A 22,669-nucleotide genomic window follows, 5' to 3' on the forward strand; every position below is an offset into this window, starting at 1 on the left:
TAGGTCCACTCTATTTTCTGCTTTGGACGCGTCTTCTCGTGGGTTCAGCATAAATGCATAGTAGCTTCTACTACTGGCTAGGAGGCTGAGAGCAGCGTTGCAGCGCCCGAGCACCAGTGCTCTCTATATTTGACTTTTTCAAATTCGTATTTTTGAAGTTTCAAAAAAATGTGAAATTATTTCCCAGGATGCATATACACATTCCGAATACCCATTGCAAGTTTCGGTACAAATCTCGTTTTGTTTTGGACTATAGAAAAAAAAACAAATTTCTGACAGTATATAGAAGAAAAAAGATGCCATTTTTGTCAGAAATTTCTCTTTTTTGTATTTCCCAAAATACAAAGTATTTCTTCTCTAGATTTCTACCAGTCCTTAGGAATATGTGTACGTATTCACATATTTGTTTTCAGATTTTTTTGAGCATCAAAAGTGTGTTTTTCAAAAAATTCAAATATCAAGAGCAGTGGAGCTCGGCCTCTGCAGCCACTTTTCGCTAGGAGGCTCGGCTTCCTGCCGAGAGAGCCGCTACGGCTACCTGTTTGTCCATCGGTGACCATACATCCGCTGACCTGCGCCGCTGCCCGGCCCTGATTCCCCTTCCGTTAGCCCGCTGTAGCAGTGCCATGCCGCTGGGCTGATAGCCTGGCCTGCCATCGGCTTGACGTGACAAGACTCCTGTTAGCTAAGCAGCCGGCCATAGCTGCACTTGCTCGCGCGATTGGAGGAGCAATGTCTCTCCCTCCCCCGTGGGCTATGGCCGGCCCTACCGTGCTACACGATCGTAAAAGTAGTGTATCGATTCCAGGAGGGTGAAATGAAATCACGGGAACGATTATCCGATGAAATAACGATCTGGTGAGGCTTAATTCAGGTTGTGGCAGAGTCGCTTGGTGATGTAAACTGTCAAATGGTGTTAACCTCTTGTTGAGGGTTCGGCTAGAGTCCTAGAGATGCTCTTAACCTATCGGTGCTCAGTGAAACAGGCATGCCCCTACTATGTCCAGAATTAGGCATTCAGCCTATGACAACTCCTAGTTTCGCTCTAGTAGTACTCCGTATAACTTTTCTTTCGAGAAAGCAAAGGCTGAATTTCTGAGCTCTACAATCTACTGGTGTAGTACCCCATTTACTTGCTTTCAAGTTCTGTTCATGTGGACCCACCATTAAATTCACTGCCGTCTCACCACAGCCTCGGATCCACCATGTCCTTGAGAGGCGCCATACCATGCTGCTAGTTCTACTGCCTGTTTGTTACCACAAGAGACAAAGCTCATGCTCGGCTGCTCAAGCTGCTTGTTGCAATTTGATCCAACATGGATTTCTCACATTTGTTGCCTCTATCCTAACACGCTGTACTAGCAGCAGTAGATGTCTTGAGCTGTGGATGCAAAATCTCTGCTTGAGCATGGTGGCCTCTGGTCATGGTCATGGTCACTCTGCACCACGGCCCAGGCCAAAGCTGGTCTTGCCATGCACTGCCCTCTGCATCATTATAAATGCACTTGCCATGTTGGCTTCAGCATATCCTGCCGTGCCAAAAGGTGAATCTAGTGTTGCTTTTGCTGGGTCATTGCTCTGGTTAGGCCATTCAATGGGGAAGAGGACAGTGTCAACTCGAGCCTTCTCTTGTTCCCTTTTTCTGAAGGCACGAAAAATGAATTAAGAGGGGACAAGTCAGGGTAAATCAGAGGTGAAATTTTATGATCATGATCAGGTTAATGCATGGAAAGTGTTGTCTCGATTCGATGGCAATCAGAAGCAACATGTTCACTTCGCCCTTTACAGTCCTGTCAATCCACATCATGCAGGTTTCTTACGTGACGTAAAACACTGATTCAGCTAAGGCAGTCTTCTGTTTTTGGAGTCGGCAGTTAAGTCGGTCTTGACATGAACATGTTGACCAAAACTGTGATTGCCAAATCATCACATTCCAACCAACTCTCATGCAATCGAATCACGGAGCTCATGACAAACTACCCTTCCTTGAACGTACTTGTTGGCAGTATTTCTTTTTTGGGAAAGTTTGGGAGAAATTCAGGATTCATGCCAAGGCAGCCATCTCACTACATTTGGCAAATAATTTGCATCTAGATACAACAAGAAAATGAAAAGAGGAAAAGATAAACCTGACCAATTAAAGACACTGATGGCCAGGTTACCTTAACAATTTTACAAAGTTGGGTCATCACAAGCACAAGAAATGTCACCTTACAAACTGCTTCGAGCCTGGACTCGCGTGATGAACACCAGAACCTCGTGATGTTTCTACTAGTAGCACAATCTACTAACTATCCTTAGATAGACTCAACTAACTTGACGGTAAATTAAGGTTAAGCCAATTCTTACAGCTCCCTCACATCACGGTGCAGGAGTTGGCATTGTCGTCGCTGAAAAGATCGGCGTAGGAGTAGCGCGCCGGCGAAGCCGCGCCCGTCTGCGGCGCCCAAGGCGACGGCTGCGAGTAGTAGCAGCACGGTGGGTACGTGTACGGGAGCTCCTGCGGCGGCAGGGACCTCGCGTCTGGCGCTGCCGTCGCCGGCGCGGCGGCGTAGTATGCCGCGCTCGCGCTCGGCCGCGCCATGCTGTAGCTCAGGACGTGCACCGAGGGCGGCGGCGGCGGCGGCTGCAGGTGTGGTGGCGAGTGGCAGGTGTGGCTGCCTTGGTCCGATGCTGCCGCCACCACCACCGTGGCGATGGCATCGACCGGTTTCTCCTCCTCCGGCCGCAGCTGCTTCCGCTTCCTCTGGGGGCCGTTGCATTGCTCCGCCGTGGGCTCCTTGCTGCGATGGCTGACATCGTCGACGCCGCCGGCGTCCGCGTTGGTGCTCTCCGTGTCGTCTTGAGCTGGCCTCACGGTCTCGCGGGCGACTTTGTTGGGATCTTCTTCAGGGGTGGCCTTGGAGTTGCTCTGCCCTGCGGCGCTTGTCTCCGCGTCGCCGGACGCCGGCTTGTGGGCGGTGCCAGTGCCACCGGGCTTGTCTGGCTGGATGGAGTCGTTCTTGGTTTCTCCGGGTCTCTGGGTTCCTACGGCCAGCTGCTGCTCCGGCCACTGCTGGGCATTCTTGCCCGACCTGCGGAGCCTCTTGAGCAGAGCGTCGGCGCTGACGTTCCCGGTGACGGCCACCGTCACCTTGTTGCTCCGGGCGTCGATGTCGCATCTGTACACGCCTTCAGAAAAAAGGCGAATCTATGGAATGAGAGGAAAATCCCATTCACAGGAGCAAGCGAAATAATTGGAGAAGTGAAGACATAGTGAAAATGTTGGAGATAGATAGACTAGACTGAGGTGACAGCACACCATCGACGCTCTGCAGCACTTTCTTCACCTTCTTCTTGCATCCCTCGCAGTGGATGGACACCCGGAGCACCAGAGTCTGCACGCCAAGAAATCAAGGAAACCATGAGGGTAAGACTCGAGTAATAATAACACGGCGAGCGAGAGTGACAGTGCTGGGTTTGGGGGAGGTACCTTGCACTGCAGAGGTTCTGTTGCCATGAGGAGGACGGTCTGTTCGGTGGGGAACGAAGGAAGGTGGAGGGGGAGAGGGAGAAAGGGGAAGTGACGCCGGATTGTTGGGAGTACCTTTCCACCTTGAGGAGGGTTTGATTGATGCTGCCTCCGCTGTGGTTGGGTTCGGGAGATATATCGGCCGTGTTTGGTCACTTGCAGTTGCAGATGGAGTAAAATGCAAGAACGGAAGAACCCATCACATATGACAGGTGGGGCCCGCTCGTTAGGAACTGACTTGGCAAAGAAAGGCCACCTGTGTGCGTTGACTAGTCCTCCGCCATCACCACCATCCCTTCCCTCGGGCAGCCATCCCATCCTCTCTCCCACTTCCCAGCCGCGCTCCCTCCTCCTCGACTCCCGCCGTGGCTTCGTCTCCGTCGTGCCGCCCTGCTGACACGGCCCGCCGCTCGCTAGCACCCCATCCGCCTTGCCCCACTCTACAGATCAGGCCTCGAACCAGGCACGCACCGCGAGGCCTTACGGCCGGCCGACCAGCAAGCCGCACCAGAGCGAGCACTGCGACTCGTGCACCGCGCGCGCATCACCGTGGTGAGCTCCTGCCGGCGTGCGTGCGTGACGTGTGCTTGTGTGCGCGCTGCCTTCGTGTGCTCTGTTCGTGCTTTTGGGGTGCATGCTGTGATGGGTATGGGGAGGCGACGAGCTGCTCGTCCGTGGTAGCTCGGCGGCATGGTGACGGGAGCCAGCTGGGCGGCTCGGCACGGAACCAGAAGTGCGGTCGGACCCGACGGAGCTGCTACACACCCCTGGAGGACGAGGTGGCGAGTTGTCCCCAATCACTAAGATGAAGCGCGGGAGCCTCGCCTCAACTCGCCATTGAAGCTCGCTCTAGCGGCGGAACTTCGATCAACGTCTCCCTGTCGACCTCCAGCGGCAAAGCTTCTGTCGACGGAAGGTGGCGAGACGACGCGCTCGCGTGCATGTCGTGTTAGTCTAGGAGTGTTAGACTATGTATAGCTTCTGTACCTATATACGTATATGGTACATATTGTAACACAAGCATTATATATAATGAGATAAGCCATCCCTAGAGGGTTGTGCTGGTTCCCCAAAACTTATTGTCTTACATGGTATCACGCTAGGTTACGATCGCTTCCGCTTCTAAACCCTAATACCCGCACCGCCGCCGCAGCCGCCGCCGCCTTCACCGCCGCCGCCGCGCCACCGATCGCGCCGCCGCCATGTCGAGCGCCGCCACCACCGGTTCCATTGCTGCGGGCTTCCTCCCGGCCTCTCTTGCGGCTCTGCTCAACCTCCTGCTCGATGCCGTCTCTGCTCCGGCTCCGATCGGGACAAGGAGCATCGGCTCCCTCTTCTCCACGCCGCCGGCGCCCTCGCTTGGGCGTGACCTCGTGGTCCACACCGCGGCGCCGCCGTCCGCTGCGGACTCCGCAGGCGTCGTCCCGCCGCTCCTGCCGCAAGCGGATCACACTGCCCCGCTGGCGGGGTTGGCGGCGTCCGCCCCGGTCGCGGGCCTTGCGGCGTCCGCACCGGCCGCGAGCTTTGCGGCGCCCGCCCTGGCTGCGGTCCCGCCTCCTCCCGCATCGGCTTCGGTGCCTCCGGCTGCCTCCATGGTGTTTGCACCCCAGACAGCCTCCTCGATGGGATTGTCTTCGTCGCCGCCGTTTCACTTTGGTCATCTCATCACCATCAAGTTCTCCGCCGACAACTACATCTTCTGGCGTGCGCAGGTTCTCCCGCTCTTGGGGAGTCACTACCTGCTAGGCTACGTCGACGGATCGCTTCCCTGCCCACCCGCGCTGGTAGACAGCGTGCACGGTCCGGTCTACAATCCGGCCCATCGCGTCTGGACGGGGCAGGACCAGGCGAACCTCTCCTCCATCCAGGGGTCGCTCTCGCCGGCAGTTGCCGGCCTTGTTGTCTTCGCGAAGACGTCTCATGAGGCCTGGACCATCCTTGAGCGCACCTTTGCTGCGCAGTCCCAGGCTCGTGTCTCTGCACTCCGTCGTCAGTTTGGAGAGTGTCAGAAGCTTGACTCCACTGCCACTGAGTTCTACAACAAGGTCAAGGGTCTCGCCGACACATTGGCCTCCATTGGACAGCCCCTCACCGACTCCGAGTTCAACTCGTTTATTGTCAATGGTCTTGATGAGGAGTATGATGCCTTAGTCGAGATCATCAACGAGCGGGGCAACTCGACACCCATGCTGGCACACGAGGTTTTCTCTCGGCTCCTTCTCACTGAGCAACGGGTCGAGACTCGCCGCACCAGGGGCACTGGCTCCCTCTCGGCCAACGCCGCCACCAAGGGTGGCCGCTCTTCTTCATCACCCCGGTCTCCCTTGGGGCTGCCACCGTCGCCCGCCTCGGCCCCCCCACCTACTGCGACCTTACCGGGGGCTGGCAGTCCACGTGCGTGTCAGCTTTGTGGCCGCGATGGGCACTGGGCCTCCAAGTGTCATAAGCGCTTCCAGCGAAGCTTCCTTGGTCTTGGCAATGACGGCAAAGATACACGCAACAATGCCCGTCAGGTCGCCATGGCTGATCGTCCCGCGCCGCAGAAGCAACAGGGACACACTCAGTCCTACTCCATCGATCCACACTGGTACATGGACTCTGGGGCGACAGAGCATCTAACCAGCGAGATGGGGAAGCTTCACACTCGTGAACCCTATCATGGCTCCGACAAGATCCACACCGCCAATGGAGCAGGTATGCACATCTCTCATATTGGTCAAGCATCTCTTCTCACTAGACATGCCAATAGGAGTCTTCAGCTTCGCAATGTTCTTCGAGTTCCATCTGTGACCCGTAATCTTCTTTCAGTTCCTAAACTCACACGTGATAATAATGTGCTTTGTGAATTTCACCCTTTTGATCTTTTTATTAAGGATCGGGGCACGAGGGACATTCTTCTTAGTGGGCGGTTGTGCCAGGGCCTCTACCGTCTGGAGCATCCTGGTGTCGCTCGTGTTTTCAGTGGAGTTCGGGTCTCTCCGTCACAGTGGCATGCTCGTCTTGGTCACCCGGCCACACCTATTATCCGTCATATTTTGCGTCGTCATGAGCTTCCTAGTTTGTCTAGTCATAAAGATGTAGCAGTGTGTGATGCTTGTCAGCAGGGGAAGAGTCATCAACTTCCTTTTTCGGAGTCCAGTCGTGAGGTGAAACATCCTTTAGAACTTGTGTTTTCAGATGTATGGGGTCCTGCTCAGACTTCTGTCAGTGGTCATAATTACTATATCAGTTTCGTTGATGCTTATAGTCGCTTTACCTGGCTTTACCTTATTAAACGCAAATCTGATGTGTTTGATATTTTTGTTCAGTTTCAAAAACATGTTGAACGTCTTCTCAAGCACAAAATTGTTCATGTCCAGTCAGACTGGGGGGGCGAGTATCGCAACCTCAACTCTTTCTTTCAGTCGCTTGGGATAGCTCATCGTTTAGCATGTCCACATACACATCAGCAGAATGGTTCGGTCGAACGTAAGCATCGTCATATTGTTGAAGCTGGTCTTACTCTTTTGGCCCATGCATCTGTTTCGTTTCGGTTTTGGAGTGATGCTTTCACCACTGCATGCTTTCTCATCAACCGTACTCCTACTCGTGTTTTAAACATGAAGACTCCCATTGAGGTTCTCCTTAATGAACAACCTGATTATACCTTTCTCAAGGTATTTGGGTGTGCTTGCTGGCCGCATCTTCGTCCATATAACAAGCGCAAGCTTGAGTTTCGTTCTAAGAAGTGTGTTTTTCTTGGCTATAGCTCTCTTCATAAAGGTTACAAATGTCTTCATGTTCCCACTAATCGTGTCTATATATCTCGGGACGTCGTGTTTGATGAGCATGTTTTTCCCTTTGCCAACCTTCCTGTGTCCACTGTCGAACCACCATCCCTGCATTCATCCTCTGTTGCTTCTGACCAATTTGATGATGTTGCATACTCTCCTTTGCTGTTACCTAACCATGGTGCAGGAACCGGACGTGGAGCTCGTTTGGAGCTGTTGGAGGATTCACCATCATCATCGTCGTCTTCTGGTGGGCACGTCAATCGCCCTATGTTGCATGGCATCGATTCGCGTGCCCATGCATGGTCACCCGACGAGCCCGTCGTGCCGAGCATCTCCACTGCTCGGTCCGTTTCGCCAGCGGCCGCCGAGTCGCCCGCGGCTCGGCCCGTCACGCCGTCTTCGCCTGCGGCTCGGCCCATCACGCCGTCCTCGCCCGCGGCTCAGGTCCTCACGTCGCCTTCATCAGCGGATCGGCCCGCGACACCGGCCGCGCCACGGCCCACTATGCCGAGCTCGCCATCGGCCCGGTCTGTGATGCCGGAGTCGCCAGCTGCTTCGTCTGCTCTGCCGGTTTCGCCGGTGGGTCGGCCTTCTTCGCCAACCGAGTCCGAGGCTACCGTGACTGGCTCCTCGTCACCGGCTGACTCGTCAACGTCGCCGTCCTCCAGCCCGTTGCAGGCTGCTCCGTCGACCTCGGTGGTTCCTGTGTCCCGACCACATACACGCAGTCGCAGTGGCATTTTCAAACCTAAGGAACGTAAGGATGGTACGGTTGCTTGGTTGGCTGCTTGTTTGGCTGCTGCTGTTGCGGATCCATCTTCTGAGCCTCGCTCATATCAGGCTGCCCTGTGCATTCCACATTGGCGAGAGGCTATGGAGCAGGAGTTTCATGCTCTTCTTCGTAACAAGACATGGACTCTCGTTCATCCACCACCACGGGTAAATGTTATTGACTCAAAATGGGTATTCAAAGTGAAGAAGCATTCGGATGGATCTATTGAGCGTTACAAAGCGCGACTTGTTGCTCGCGGTTTTCGGCAGCGTCATGGTCTTGACTATGAGGACACCTTCAGTCCTGTCGTCAAGCCTACCACTATTCGGCTTCTTCTCTCCATTGCTGTTTCTCGTGGTTGGTCACTTCGTCAACTTGATGTGCAGAATGCTTTTCTACATGGATTTTTGGAGGAAGAGGTTTATATGAAACAGCCGCCTGGTTTCTCTGATCCTGATCGTCCTGACTATATCTGTCGTCTTTCCAAAGCACTATATGGTTTGAAGCAAGCTCCTCGTGCCTGGCATGCCCGCCTTGCCTCTGCCCTTCGTGCTCATGGGTTTGTGCCGTCTACTGCTGACACTTCGTTATTTCTTCTACAGAAGCCAGAAGTCACTATGTATCTTTTGGTATATGTCGATGATATTATCCTTGTCAGCTCTTCTCAGTATGCTGCTGATGCTCTTGTCTGCTCTCTTGGTGCTGATTTTGCGGTCAAAGATCTTGGGAAGCTTCACTACTTTCTTGGAGTTGAGGTCACTTCTCGTGCTACTGGTCTTGTCCTTACACAGAAGAAGTACTCCTTGGAGTTGTTACAGAGAGCTGGCATGCTGAAGTGCAAACCGACCACCACACCCATGTCGTCTACCGACAAGATAACAGCTGTTGATGGTGAGCTTTTGTCTCCCGCGGATGCCACAGAGTACAGGAGCATTGTTGGTGGACTTCAGTACTTGACGATCACGAGACCAGATATCTCTTATGCTGTTAACAGGGTTTGTCAGTATCTTCAGGCTCCCAGAGATACTCATTGGGCTGCTGTTAAACGCATTCTTCGTTATGTTCAGTTCACCCTGACATTTGGTATGCATATTCGGCCGACTTCCTCTCGGGTCCTTTCGGCCTTCTCTGATGCAGATTGGGCTGGTAGCCCAGATGACAGGCGATCCACGGGGGGTTATGCAGTATTCTTTGGCTCTAATTTGATCGCCTGGAGTGCTCAGAAACAGGCTACTGTGTCACGTAGCAGTACTGAAGCTGAGTACAAGGCTGTGGCTAATGCTACTGCAGAGATTATTTGGGTGCAGTCTTTGCTTCAGGAGTTGGGTTTGTCTCAACCACAGCCTCCTATTCTTTGGTGTGATAACATCGGTGCTACATACCTTTCTGCAAATCCAGTATTTCATGCCCGAATGAAACACATTGAAGTTGACTATCACTTTGTACGGGAACGTGTATCACAGAAGCAACTCCATATCAAGTTTATCTCATCTAAGGATCAACTTGCAGACATCTTCACTAAGCCTTTACCGCTGCCATAGTTTGAGGCTTGTAGGCGCAATCTTACCCTTCTCAGTTCTTTAGAAAGTGGCTAAGATTGAGGGAGGGTGTTAGACTATGTATAGCTTCTGTACCTATGTACGTATATGGTACATATTGTAACACAACCATTATATATAATGAGATAAGCCACCCCTAGAGGGTTGTGCTGGTTCCCCAAAACTTATTGTCTTACAAGGAGGAAGCTCTAGGTGCTCGGGCGGCTCCATGAGAAACACCGTTGGACTCTGGTGAAGGCCGCCGCCCCAAACTGCTCCTCAAAACGCACACAAAGTTGTACACATGTAATGCATTCATGCATAACAGAGGGGCACACACACGTGGCCTTTTTTTTGCCAAGTCAACTCTTACAAGTGGGACCCACCTGTCAGAAAAGTGTTCAGAGCCCTCTAATCCGTCGGCCACATGGTTTACGAAAAATACTTGCCATAGATATTTTTTGCCAAAAAAAGAGTCATAAAACCATTCTTTCTACGAATATGTCCCTCCAAGTGGCCGTGCGGGGCCCATAGGGCATGTCTCCGCCGGAACGAGACTTGCCTGCTTCCCCGGCGTGTGCCCATCCGTGCTCCCACGTACGTGGCTTGATTTGATTGGAACAAAATAAGTCCCGGCCCCACCCCCTTAAAATCAGGAGGAAGATGATTAGATTAGAAAGAAAAGAGAAAAAAAGACAATCGTAGGATGAAATGGGAGCACGGATGGGAGCATGGGGAGGCAGCAGGCAAGCCGGATCCGTCTCCGCCTCTCTCTAGCACTCTTTGTCCTATACTACCTTAAAACTTCTAGAAATAATTGATTTTTCGCTGCCATCTTCAAGGAAGAAACAAAAGGGGGTACTTTACACTCTCGTAGGGCTAATCTGTCGGGGTCCTTCCCCTTCGGGTGGGGGAAGTCAAAGCCATCGACATCACCATCACTCCGTTCATCATGGGGAATATCATCGCCGAGCACCATCTCCATCGTCGCCTCCATACACCCCTACTTTCCAACCTATAAAACTATTACCTTGGATTTGTTGTTGAGATCACTTCCTGGTGTTATTTGATGTTTGGTTGTTGATGCTTATTGGTTTATTGGTGAAAATTTTGCATGTTTATATTGTAATTCATATCATTACCCCACTGATCATGATCAATATGATGTGTTGTGAGTTGTTCGTGACATTCTTGAGGACTTGGGAGAAACTTTGTTGCTTGTAACTTATGAAATTGAGTAAAGTTCAGTGTTATGGCATTATGTTATGGTGTAATTTTCTATTGGTGATGTGCAAACATCTATTGCATGTCAAGTCACCTTTATGGGCCTTAGGAGAGCATTATGTGATATGTTTTCTTAGGATGAGTGGTTGGTGGGACAAATATTACCATGTCATGAGTTTGTGAACTGTTGCATGCTCCCCCATCCCAAAATAAGTGTTGTTGATTTAGTACGACTTTGTACTAAAACTATACTACATCATTGACACTTATTTTGAGACAGATGGGGTATGTATTTTGTTGAAGTGAAAGTGCAATCATGTCCTTAATTATATTTTGATGTTGATGACAATATACATAAAGAGGACTAGCAACTTCAGATTGAGATCATGGATCACTTCCGCATGATAGGGATCGTAGCACTTTTGGTCATGAAACCAATCATGCACACTTTGCCAAAATGGCGTGCCCTTTCCCTCCGCACCATGAAACAGATCCACACTAGTGACCAACCATACTTCACACATCAAATCATCTTCCTTGTTCGAGTAGGCGGTTCCTCTCTTATTCTTTAGACCGACACCCGGCGGCCAGTTGTTGTCCGACTCAAAGTATGGCTGCTTAGTGTATACCTACTGAGCGTCCGACGGCTAGATGCCTAGTTGCAACTTTTGCTTCGGTTGCGAGTCATGCACTTGTCCATCTTCGTTGTCGCCTTCATTGTGGATAATGTTCATCATCACCTTGTCATTTTTTGTTGTCGTGCTTGGTTGAGGCATTCTGACAAACAATGACCGGTTACTAATGGTTGAGGGCTCCACAACGGGAATCTGCAACCGAACATGCTTCCACGACTCCGTGAAGATGTAGCCGCTATTGAGTTCAACGATGAATGACGCTCGTCGGCCGAAGTTGAAAGGAGGCCATGGTCTGCTGCGACCATTGTTGCATGCCAGGCGTATCGAGATACTGGGCGGCGTAGTAGTACGACATCTTCAGCTTGGCAGACTAGGCATTGCGATTGATCGAGCAGCACCAGCAACGACAATGCGCTTTGGATGACGAGCTACATCCTGACCACCCGCCACTACCTTGTTTGCCTTCTTCTGCACTCTGAAGCACCGTCGTTGGTGTTATGCGACGCAACCTTGCAGGCGACCTCCTCCGGTCCGGGGCATGTAGGATAATGAACATCGTCTCCAGCTTCTCCGGTGGCTCCATTGCTGCAACGGATGGAAAGGCGTGTGTGGGGGGTGGAAGCAACGGGAAGGGCAGGTTTTCGGCCAGGAGGAGTGGCATGACGCGTGCTCCGACTCAATTTTGGATGGATTCGATGTGGTGGATGTCCAGACTCCCCAAATCTCCCCTCAGTTCGATGCCGTTTGAGGGATCCCAAATGTCCTAACTAGTTTGAACATCTTAGATGAGTTGTGTTAGAGCATCTACAGCCGGACACCCCAAACCCGTATCAAACGCCCGAGCTGTCCAACCCGGTCATTGACCGGTCACGAAAATGCGACCCAGATGGGCACCTTAAACGGGCCTCAAACGCTCGAGCTGGCTGGCACCCTTGATATCCTGCCCAAATATGGCGCGGATATGGGGGCGCCCGGGCGCGTCCAACACGCTGGACTGACGTCAGGGTTACACAGGAAAACACTCCGAAACCCGACGGTCCGAAGCTCGTTTCTACCGTCGGACCGATGGTGCCGCGTAGCGCCGTTCCGGTGGGTCATGTAGTGCCTAGCCCGGCTATAAGCCGACCGCCCGCACCGAAACCCTACCCGTCCACATTTCCCCCTCCTGTCTGCTATCGCCGCCATTTTCTACTCGTCGTCCGCCGCCACTAGTAGCCATGCCCCCACACCGTCGGGTAAAGGAGCTACCCATATCTAATGCCGGAGCGCTGGATGCAGCTCCTTGAGCAGGCCCGGGCAAGGCGCGAAGCCCAGGTCGCCGCGGGGGCTACTTCTAGATGTGATGGATCCGGAGGAGGATTTGGAGGAGGATGAGATTGAGGAGAAGTAGGAGGAGGAGGAGCCGGAGGAGGACGTGGGGGACGCTGGGGACGCGTATCTGCAGGCGGACCAGTAGGCCATCCTCGATTCCCTCCGCTTGGAGTTGGATGCGGAGGCCATGCGTAGTCGTCGGCAGGAGATGGACGCAGAGCAAGCTGCGAAAGTCGACCAGATGCTCGCATACATGGATGAGGAGGAGGATGAGGAGCTGGAGCCCTCCTATGCGCCCGTCCACCCGGCGCCCGGCACCTACGTCGTGGACATCTCCGACGACGAATAATAGCTAGCGTGTCGTAGTACGTAGTTTTTTTTTGCGGTTTTGTATGGATTTAGGAGATGAAATGTGAGAGACTCGGATGCAGAGAAGGAAATTTGAGACGTGACCAGTTACTCTCAGCGGATGCACCCGACCGCGTCCGCGGATATTTGAGGGGTTTCGATTTGTCAAGTTTGACTGTAGATGCACTAGATATCTTCGTATCTAGACAAATCTAAGACAAGTAATTTGGAACGGAGAGAGTACATGCTAAGAGTGTTCATACCACCCGAACATTTATGCACAATCGATTTTGGGTGATCCCGTTGGAGTTGGCTTTAGAATCGAGCCGAGCTGAACGGGCTGGTGGCTCTGTTCGGCCCCGGTCCTGAAAATCGAGCCGAGCGTGACTCAACTTTTTAAAGAAAACAAGAACGGAAAGGAAAGCGAGCCTTGGGCTCGGGACGCTCTGAGCTCGAGCTCGGCTCGGCCAGCTCACAATGCCTAGCCACAAAACAAGCCGAGTGCAGCCCCCAACGCGTCTCTCTCTTACTCTGCGCCCGTCCCTATCCCGACCCCCGCCGCCGCGCCCGCGCCCTTGCGCGGCTTCCGGCCGCCGCCGTTTTTGCCACTTCGCGGTCCTCCGCCGCTCCATTGCAGGGCGGGCGCGACTTCCCCTGCTAGCCACCGCTCCCTGACTGCTCCTCCCCTCTGATCCTCCACCGACAGCCGCTGGTGACGTTGCCGCTGGGGGTGCCGCAGCCACCGGCGTCTCACTCCAGGAGATCGATTAAGCTCGGGTTCTGCTGGTTGCCATACTACTCCCCCTACGGCAGATATAGCGTAAGTTGTTTCCCGTAAGTTGCTGTTTTGTGATGATGCAGTGCTACGCTCTGTATCAATCTGGTTGATGGTAAATGGTACAAGTAGTTTTTGTTCAGCGATAATTAAAATTCTGCAAGAAAAAAATTGTGTACTCTAGTCTTGATATGTTTGATATCTTGTAGCGGTCAGGCTGTTGCAGTCCAGAACCTTAACTTTATGTTATAGAGATAACATGTACAGAGATCAACAAGGCCAGAACATACAAGGATCATAGACTAATCTAAGGTGGGAGAAAAGCAATCCACCTGAGCAACCTGTCTATGAACCTAGGCTTAGCCCTATGCACCACGAGAGATATTTCATGGACAAAATTGCAATGCGAATATGTTTGTAGATCTTGGCATTGTGGATTAGCCAAATATGCCAGCATGCAAGGAAAAGCATGTTTTTGTTGTGATAAGATAACTCCATGTGGTTTTTGATATCTTTAGAGAATCATAGTGGTTTGCTGATAAACTGATAACCAATGCTAATCATGCGTATTGCTTTGTTGTGATAATTGATTGATGTTCTTTAGCAATCTGCTCTTGCGATGCTGTGATAATTATGTATTAGGGTCACTTGTTTTGAGGCTTTGCCAAGAGAGCTAAAACCCCCCAAAATGCAGAGCCTCTTATCATTAGAGAATATTTTTCCCACCACCCAGAAAATTGTTGAAACCAGGAAACTGCTCGGACCCAGTCTTCCGAGCTTCTCGCCTCATCAATTTCAGAAATGCCCTCCGAGTTACAAGGAAATTACCTCCGTGGCTCCGTATGCCACCGCTTGCCTCCCTGTTCCCAAACCCGACCCTGCATGGTTATCTCGTTGTTCTCTCACAACATCACGGGTCTCCTACGCTAGGAGATCGACGCTGCCAAATGCATCCACCTCGCCTCGCTACAGGCTAGCTCGACGTCGACCCATGTGTTGCTGCTTCCAGCTCGTCCTCCACCTCCAGTTAGGTGCTGCTTAGCTCGATCTCGGCCTCCAGCTCACTTCCGACCAGCTCGACCGCAGGAAAAAGTTGGTCGAGGGCATGTCTTCTCCTTTATAGCATCACATGATTGTTTTTATACCTGGGAATCATACTCATGCTCAAGTTAAGCTATTTTTGTTAGAATTTACAAGAATGGCTGTCATCTACTCTTTTTTTTTTTGCATTGGTGGGCCTTGGAGAAACACAAAGTCCCAGCAAAGTACATTACCCTCATCAAGGACATGTACGATAATGATGTGACAAGTGTTCAAACAAGTGATGTCGACACTGATGACTTCCCGATTAAGATAGGACTGCATCAGGGGTCAGCTTTGAGCCCTTATCTTTTTGCATTGGTGATGGATGAGGTCACAAGGGATATACAAGGAGATATCCCATGGTGTATGCTCTTTGCGGATGATGTGGTGCTAGTTGACGATAGTCTGACGGGGGTAAATAGGAAGTTAGAGTTATGGAGACAAACCTTGGAATTGAAAGGGTTTAGGCTTAGTAGAATTAAAACCGAGTACATGATGTGCGGTTTCAGTACTACTAGGTGTGAGGAGGAGGAGGTTAGCCTTGATGGCCAGGTGGTACCTCAGAAGGACACCTTTCGGTATTTGGGGTCAATGCTGCAGGAGGATGGGGGTATTGATGAAGATGTGAACCATCGAATCAAAGCCGGATGGATGAAGTGGCGCCAAGCTTCTGGCATTCTCTGTGACAAGAGAGTGCCACAAAAGCTAAAAGGCAAGTTCTACAGGACGGCGGTTCGACCCGCAATGTTGTATGGCGCTGAGTGTTGGCCGACTAAAAGACGACATATTCAACATTTACGTGTGGCGGAGATGCGTATGTTAAGATGGATGTGTGGCCACACGAGGAAGGATCGAGTCCGGAATGATGATATACGAGATAGAGTTGGGGTAGCACCAATTGAAGAGAAGCTTGTCCAACATCGTCTGAGATGGTTTGGGCATATTCAGCGCAGGCCTCCAGAAGCTCCAGTGCATAGCGGACGGCTAAAGCGTGTGGAGAATGTCAAGAGAGGGCGGGGTAGACCGAATTTGACATGGGAGGAGTCCGTTAAGAGAGACCTGAAGGATTGGAGTATCATCAAAGAGATAGCTATGGACAGGGGTGCGTGGAAGCTTGCTATCCATGTGCCAGAGCCATGAGTTGGTTGCGAGATCTTATGGGTTTCACCTCTAGCCTACCCCAACTTGTTTGGGACTGCATTCGTTCATTTAATTATAGTTTGAAGTCATCTGAATTTGATTTGGGGGATGTGCCATCACTGCCATGTGATGTATCTGATTCGCATATGACTGTTAATGCATGTATATTAATGCAGCCTATTGTGCAATCGAAAAGCATGTGTGATGCGTGCAACTTATTGCTTACGTCAAAATATGACACAACTGAAATTCTGTTATGCTGAAGTTTTATTTTATTTTGCTTCTGCGGTTAAATAATGGAAAAAACGAAATTATCTAACAAAAGGATGTGATTAAAGTTCAGGGACATTGTAGACTTTACATTAGTTGACACAGAAAAGAAGCCTGAATTCTGTAAGCCAAAAAGAAAATGAAAAACAGTTTTTCAGAGCTTCCCCCTACTGGAGCTTATTTCCACCGCAATCCATAAGCCTGTTTCTGGAGATGCTTAAGCTCAAAAGAAGTAATCAATGCTGTCTTCTGAGGTTGTGTGCAATGAAGGTATGTTTCCTTAAATGTTTGCTAATGATGCATTCTTCATAGGCAAAGGCTAACTGTCTTGTACATATATGCTAAAATATCAATGAAGTTAATGGCAATCTTACTACCAAGTTGACAACGATTCACAATTTGAAACTGAGATAGGCGCTGACTGAGCGACTGTGTGTGTCAGTTGTTTCATTTATGACAACGCACTTGTGTGTCCCATGTTGTTTTTGGAAAAATAAATAAATCAGGAAACAAATATAGGACAAATACATAGTGGTACACGTCATGTTTCAACAATCACCAAACAAAACAATGAGGAAACCAACCACTTATGTGGTTCTAAAAGTCATTTCTGACACGTGAGTTTCTTATTTTCTTGTCTTAACATTCCGGTTATTCTTTACAGGGCTATAAATGGCAGGGAAGCACCGCATAAGTCGCCAGTACTATGAGGAACCGCGAGGATTTCGTGATGGTCCTCCTCCTCGACTTGCACGAGAAAGGTCTATCTCACCACGTCGCTTCGAGGGAGAGCTGTCTAGCCGCCGTGATGAGATACGCAGAATCCGTGATGACAACCAACATCTGGTGGATGAAATTGTTGGACTCAGGCAAGCAATGTCCCATTTGAAAGAAGATCTCTATTCCTCGAGTCAGGCTATACCTAAGCTCCGCGCAGAGAAAGAACTTGAATCGAGGGAGCTGACTCAGAGGAATCTGAAGCTGGAAGCTGAGCTACGCTCTTTAGAACCTCATAGGCAAGATGCCTTGCAGCTACGATCTGAAGTAGGCACGCTGCAGTCTTTGAGGCAAGAGTTGACTGAAAAGGTGCAGGGTCTAACAAAGGAGGTTGAGCATCAGAACTCTGAAAAGCAGCGCATATCTGCCATGGTAGCTGAATGAGATGGTCTGCGACAGGAACTAATTCATACGAGGTATTGAACCATTCTGGTCTGCGTTTCTGGTTTAGTAGATGCATCATGCTGTTTTTTTGTCAATCTAACTTGGTGGCTCAGATGAGGAATTTAATTTTGTATTTTGATCCCCCCCCCCCTTCTTACTTTAGTGTAAGAGTAGCTAATTATTAATATCACTGCAGGGCCGCTCTTGATTATGAAAAGAATGCAAAGGCAGAGCTGATGGCACAGGTGCAGGCAGTGGAGAAGGATCTTGTAACTATGGCTCAGGAGTCTGAGAAGCTTAGGGCTGAGATTGAGAAGAGAAGGCCACCTAGTAGGTTTTGTTTCCTCACTTGCATCCAAGTCATCGAAATCTGTTGTGGTTAACCCATATCATACTTATAATTTTAGGTTTCAGCGGACATGGAGCTTACGGACGACCTATGACAACTCCTGGGATGGGCTTGCAAGACATCTACGACAGCGGCTATTCTTACAGAGAGAAACGCTACGATGCTGGACCATGGGACCCCCCTGGCTATCCGCACCCATGATTTGGGCTTTTGATCCTTGTCAGAGTTCATCACCGTCAGTACTTGCGACAAAGTTCCTATCTTAGCACTGAAACTTGTGGTGACTGGTGTTTTCATGGCGGATTTGAGTTTTGCTATAGCTTTGTTGGCAAATGCGACAGCATTGTACCAGCGCTGCTTATATTGCACCATTCTTCAGAAAATCATAACCGTTGTAGAAGGCGATTGATCACATCATAGAAGGGAATATATAATTTGAACTCTAGAAAATTGCAACAGGGCGTGAAGCCTTCTGAAGGCAGATTGCTCTTTCGTGACCGGTTTGATGCGGTTGCTACTCTTTTGGTTTGGGTCGAGCTCTTGCAAGCTTCGATTGCATGAGGTGAAATATTATCACCTGCCAAAAATGAGGACTGATGCCTAGTTGTGCTTCCTGCATTGCTGCTTTGCTCATGTTGAAGGTGGTGAAAAGAATAACAGCAATCCCCTTTGTCATGTCTCGTCTTATTTTTGAATTTTTATTTTTATTTTGAGTGGTACTCCAGCCATCCCAATTTACATGTCATTTTCATATTTTGTGATTTTTAATTGACCATTTTGTCGGGGAAGGCTGATCCACCAACACCTATGGGGACAGGGCCCCCTTTTGGTTCGGAGGGGGGCGGAGGTCGCACAAAGAGCGGATCGAGGCGGTACACGCGAGCAGTTTTTACCCAGCTTCGGGCCGCACGGATGTGTAAAACCCTACTGCTGCTTGTTTGTGTGTATTGAATTCTTGCTCAGGAGCGATGGACGCTGCCAGACTGAGCGTGGGAGTGTTTCTGGTGTTTCGAACGAGTCGAACTGGCCGAACCCCCTCTACGTTGCGCTTGGGCCTCCTTTTATACTTTCAAGGGGTCATCGACAGGTGGCAACGTAGACTAGAAGGGTAAAAATGGAAAAGGATGCGGTAGGTGCAGCTACCGCTACTGTGGATACAGTGCACCCTACCTAACTCTGACGGCAGGGGACAAGGGCATTAAATGCATGTCTGAGTTGCCTAAACAGTGCAAAAAGTGACCGTTAGGAGCGCCACCGTTTGCCACGATGGCCTTCTCTTCATCTCCGCTTGCCACCGCGCACCCCTAGCTGCGCAGCCTCCTGCCACGTGTGCTTGGGAGAGTCCTAGAGCGACACGTTAGCAGGTGTGCTGGAGCGCGGGCACGAAGTGGGGGTTTCCCGCGGCAAGCTCCTTGCCGCGGTCGTCGTCTTGTCGTGTTTGGGAGCTTGTTGCTCACCAGGCCTTGCCGGGACGCAGGGCGCGTCGCGGCAAGCTTTCTTGGTATGCCTTGAGTGGCCTTCCCGGCAAGCTCCTCTTGCCGGGGTCTTGTCTCTTCCCGGCAAGCTCCTCTTGCCGGGGCCTGGGTTAGCCTTCCCGGCAAGCTCCTCTTGCCGGGGCCTTGGTTGGCCTTCCCGGCAAGCTCCTCTTGCCGGGGCCTTGGTTGGCCTTCCCGGCAAGCTCCTCTTGCCGGGGCCTTGATTTGAGTACTTTGTTCTTGAATGGTCTTCAAGGGAGCCACGGAGGGTCTTGGCGATCACCCGGCAAGCCTTGCCGCGGGGCGCTGCAACTGCCCGTGCACGAGTTCGGGATACTAGGGTACCCCTACTCTAGTACACCGACAGGAGCCCCCGGGCCTGGGCCATACACGGTGTTGAGCGCTGTTGGGCCAGGCCAAAAACAGTGCACGGGCACGCGCGGCCTAGGTCACGCCGCATATCTCTCCGCTCCCACCGCGCACGCCCAGAACGGCACGCGTCAAACGCGGCGTCGTGGGTGACGCGGGCGGCGTGTGCGGGGCTAAGCCCCTCGAGCATGCGTCAGGCCACGATGATGGGGACGGTTCACGCCCTCCTCCTTAAACGGAGGTAGGAGTGGGGGCGTGGTGCATTTACTGGACGGGGCCGGTGCGCGGTTTTCGGGACATCCACTCCCCGCGATCACGAGGCGGAGCGAGGCCGCCTCATCCGTCACCTTGGTTCTGCATCCCCGCCACGCGGCTCCCATGCGCTTGGAGTCGCGGACGGTGGAAGTGGGAAACTGGGCCGTCGCGAGCAGAGGCAGCGGGTTGGCCCCGACTCCCTGCTCTTCCCGTGCCTTGATTCGCTGAGCGGGGCGGCCGAGCCCCCACCTCGCTCCTTTATAAAGAGCGGGAGGGGAGCACAGAAACCCGCACTCTCTCATCTCCTCCTTTCTTCAGCTTCTGCTCCCCTTTCTCTCATTCGCCATGGAGAAAGGGAACCCAGGCCCTTCATCGGTGGCGGCGAGGGTCGCCGCCAGACAGCGCATCTCTCCCTCTCCCGCGCCCGTGGTGGCAGAGCCAGCCATAAGGGGAAGAGGGAGGGGGCGAGGTCGCGGACGAGGTCGAGGACGAGGTCGAGGCGCTCGGGGAAGAGGCGGGCGGGGCGGCGCGCCAGCTTCGCCTCCGCCGGCGGCTCCTTCCCCCACGGCGGTCCATATAGGGGACGACCCTTGCGAGTTCTTCGTCAAGCTGCGCCGGGCGCCTCGTCGTCGCCTCCGGCTTCCAGTTCCGTTTGCGAGCGCGATGGAGTTGGACCCGCCCGAGACACTGAGACTGCACATGAGTGGCTGTGGGATCAGCGGCACGCGAGTCCGCGTTGTATTCCCAGCCCCTAATGTGATGTATCTTGATCGAGGGTGGAAGACGTTCGCCCGTATCCACAGCCTGATGGAGGGGTTTACCCTCCATTTTAAGTTGATAGAGGGCGATCTCCTCTCCGTCAAGGTCTTCGGGTGCTTTGGCACTCGGGCGAAGTGCTGCGTGGACAGCTCCTCCGATAGCGAAGGCTTCTCCTCGAGCGAGAGTGACGAGGAGGAGAGCGACAGCGACGATGAGGGTAGCGGGCGGCGGAGTGGCGGGTCCGACTAGGCGTCGGGCGCCGCTTCGCGCGGCACCGGCGACCCCATCATCCGTGTCGCCGGCTTCTTGAACTCTCCGGGGTCGTCTCCTTGGGCGGCTGGCGTAGGGAGGCTGCGAAAGGGGAAGAGGGCTGGCGACAAGGCCGTCAGGTCGGAGTACGAGGGCGTGGTGCCCTCGACAGCGTGCTGACGTCCTGCCGCCCCGTCTTCGAGCCCCGCTTTCAGCGCCGCCATCGCTGTCCAGCCTTCGGGCGGCCCCCGGGATGTTCTCTTGGTGTCTTCTGGCACCCGTAGCTCGCCTAGGCGCTCCTTTTGCCCTTTTCGCCTCCTTGACCTGCCTCCTAAAGAGAGGGACAGGAAAGGGATTACGGGCATCTTATCTTTTTAATTTGTAAGCCCTCGGGCCTTAGCTGTATCTAAAACTTGTAATCCTCTCTTTCATGTTTTTCATCCTCTATGGACTGTACCTGAGTGGGATGTTTTTTAATGAAAAAGGGATGCTTGCCGGGTTATTTGTCTCGCGAGTTGAACCCACGCCAAGGAGCAAATCCTTGGTATCCCTCGGACAGACATTTCATCTCCCGGCAACAGGCCCTGCCGCCTTCCCACGTCGCTCGACCTTTCTCACGCCTTTGACGGAGGCGGGAACGAGATGGGTGCGGTCTCCTCGTTTCATCCCTTTGCTGCCGCGACTACGACCAAACTTGGCCCCAGGAACGAGCCCCAGGGCCTAGAGTTGAGGGAGCACGGCAGTTTTCGGGAAGAAACGCGGTTTCGCATTCCCCAGTCCATAAAAGGATGCATGATGAGGGATGAAAGACTTATCTGATATTGCAGCCCCCGGCAACTCTGGTTTGCCATGGACGATTCTTGGCACTCGCAGCCCCCAGCGATACTGGCTTGCCGGGGCCCAGGTGCCGGCGCGCCCTTCTTCTCCTTTTCGTTCTCAAGCAGTCTGGCCAAGATATGCGAGCCCTGCGAACGAAAGAGAAGCAAAAGGACGGACACTCGACCTCTAGCGTAGATTAGGCCGTCCATTTTCTTCTTTTCTTGTCGCTGCCAGTCATGTCATGGGAACACTTTATTAGAGGCGCGACAAGTTATTTTTGTAATATAACTCTATCTTAGGCAAAAAATTGCTGTGTTACTTCCTTTACTCGACTCTTGGCTTTGTATGGTTCTGCCCTACGCTTTCTAGGAAAACTTGCCGGTGCAGGTACCCTTGCCGCGAGCGCCGAGTGCGGAACTTCAGCAGCCTGCTGGCGGGGTCGCTACCGACAAGCAACCTTGTCGCAACTAGTTGCAGCTCACTTAAGTTGTTGAGCGGACTCGAAACAAAGTAAGGGCGCTAGCGGCTCACTTAAGTTGCTGAGCGGACTTGAAGCAAAGTAAGGGCGCTAGCAGCTCACTTAAGTTATTGAGCGGACTCGAAAACAAAGTAAGGGCGCAGCTAGCTACGAGTTGGTTCCTCCGCGCACAGGTTTTCCATACAAAGCACGGTCGTTCAAGGAAAATAACTCAAAAACTTAAAAAACTGATTGCTCAAGCTTTAGCAACTTAGCTTTTCTGTCTTCTGCTTCCCGGCAAGGAGAAACTTTCTTGAACGGCCTGGTCCACACCATTATCTTCTCCTCCCCCCCGGTAAACCTTGTGGGCGATGAAACCTTCCTTCTTTTGAGAAA

General features: G+C 52.1%; 1 protein-coding gene and 1 pseudogene across 1 annotated transcript; one reads left to right on the forward strand and one right to left on the reverse strand.

The window, feature by feature from the left end:
* Positions 1-2,071: 2,071 nt before the first annotated feature.
* On the reverse strand, positions 2,072-3,621 carry LOC119297504 (heavy metal-associated isoprenylated plant protein 35-like). The gene is made up of 3 exons (XM_037575296.1): positions 3,473-3,621; positions 3,302-3,377; positions 2,072-3,171 (listed from the first exon to the last, which is right to left on the reverse strand). Exons 1-3 carry the CDS (start codon positions 3,497-3,499, stop codon positions 2,357-2,359), a joined length of 918 nt encoding a protein of 305 aa, XP_037431193.1. The 5' UTR covers positions 3,500-3,621; the 3' UTR covers positions 2,072-2,356.
* Positions 3,622-13,641: 10,020 nt separating this feature from the next.
* LOC119276816 lies at positions 13,642-18,504 on the forward strand (annotated as a pseudogene).
* Positions 18,505-22,669: the final 4,165 nt, after the last annotated feature.

This window comes from Triticum dicoccoides, chromosome 1A (genome assembly GCF_002162155.2).
Source record: "Triticum dicoccoides isolate Atlit2015 ecotype Zavitan chromosome 1A, WEW_v2.0, whole genome shotgun sequence".
In the NCBI taxonomy this organism is placed as follows: domain Eukaryota; kingdom Viridiplantae; phylum Streptophyta; class Magnoliopsida; order Poales; family Poaceae; genus Triticum; species Triticum dicoccoides.

What these genes read in the sequence shown, in the direction of transcription:
- LOC119297504 (XM_037575296.1), bottom strand. Translation starts at nt 3,499, where the DNA reads ATGGCAACAGAACCTCTGCAGTGCAAG. An exon ending in CAGAACCTCTGCAGTGCAAG is followed by an intron (nt 3,378 to 3,472) that starts GTACCTCCCCCA and finishes CTTGGCGTGCAG; the next exon opens with ACTCTGGTGCTCCGGGTGTC. An exon ending in AGTGCTGCAGAGCGTCGATG is followed by an intron (nt 3,172 to 3,301) that starts GTGTGCTGTCAC and finishes TTTTTTCTGAAG; the next exon opens with GCGTGTACAGATGCGACATC.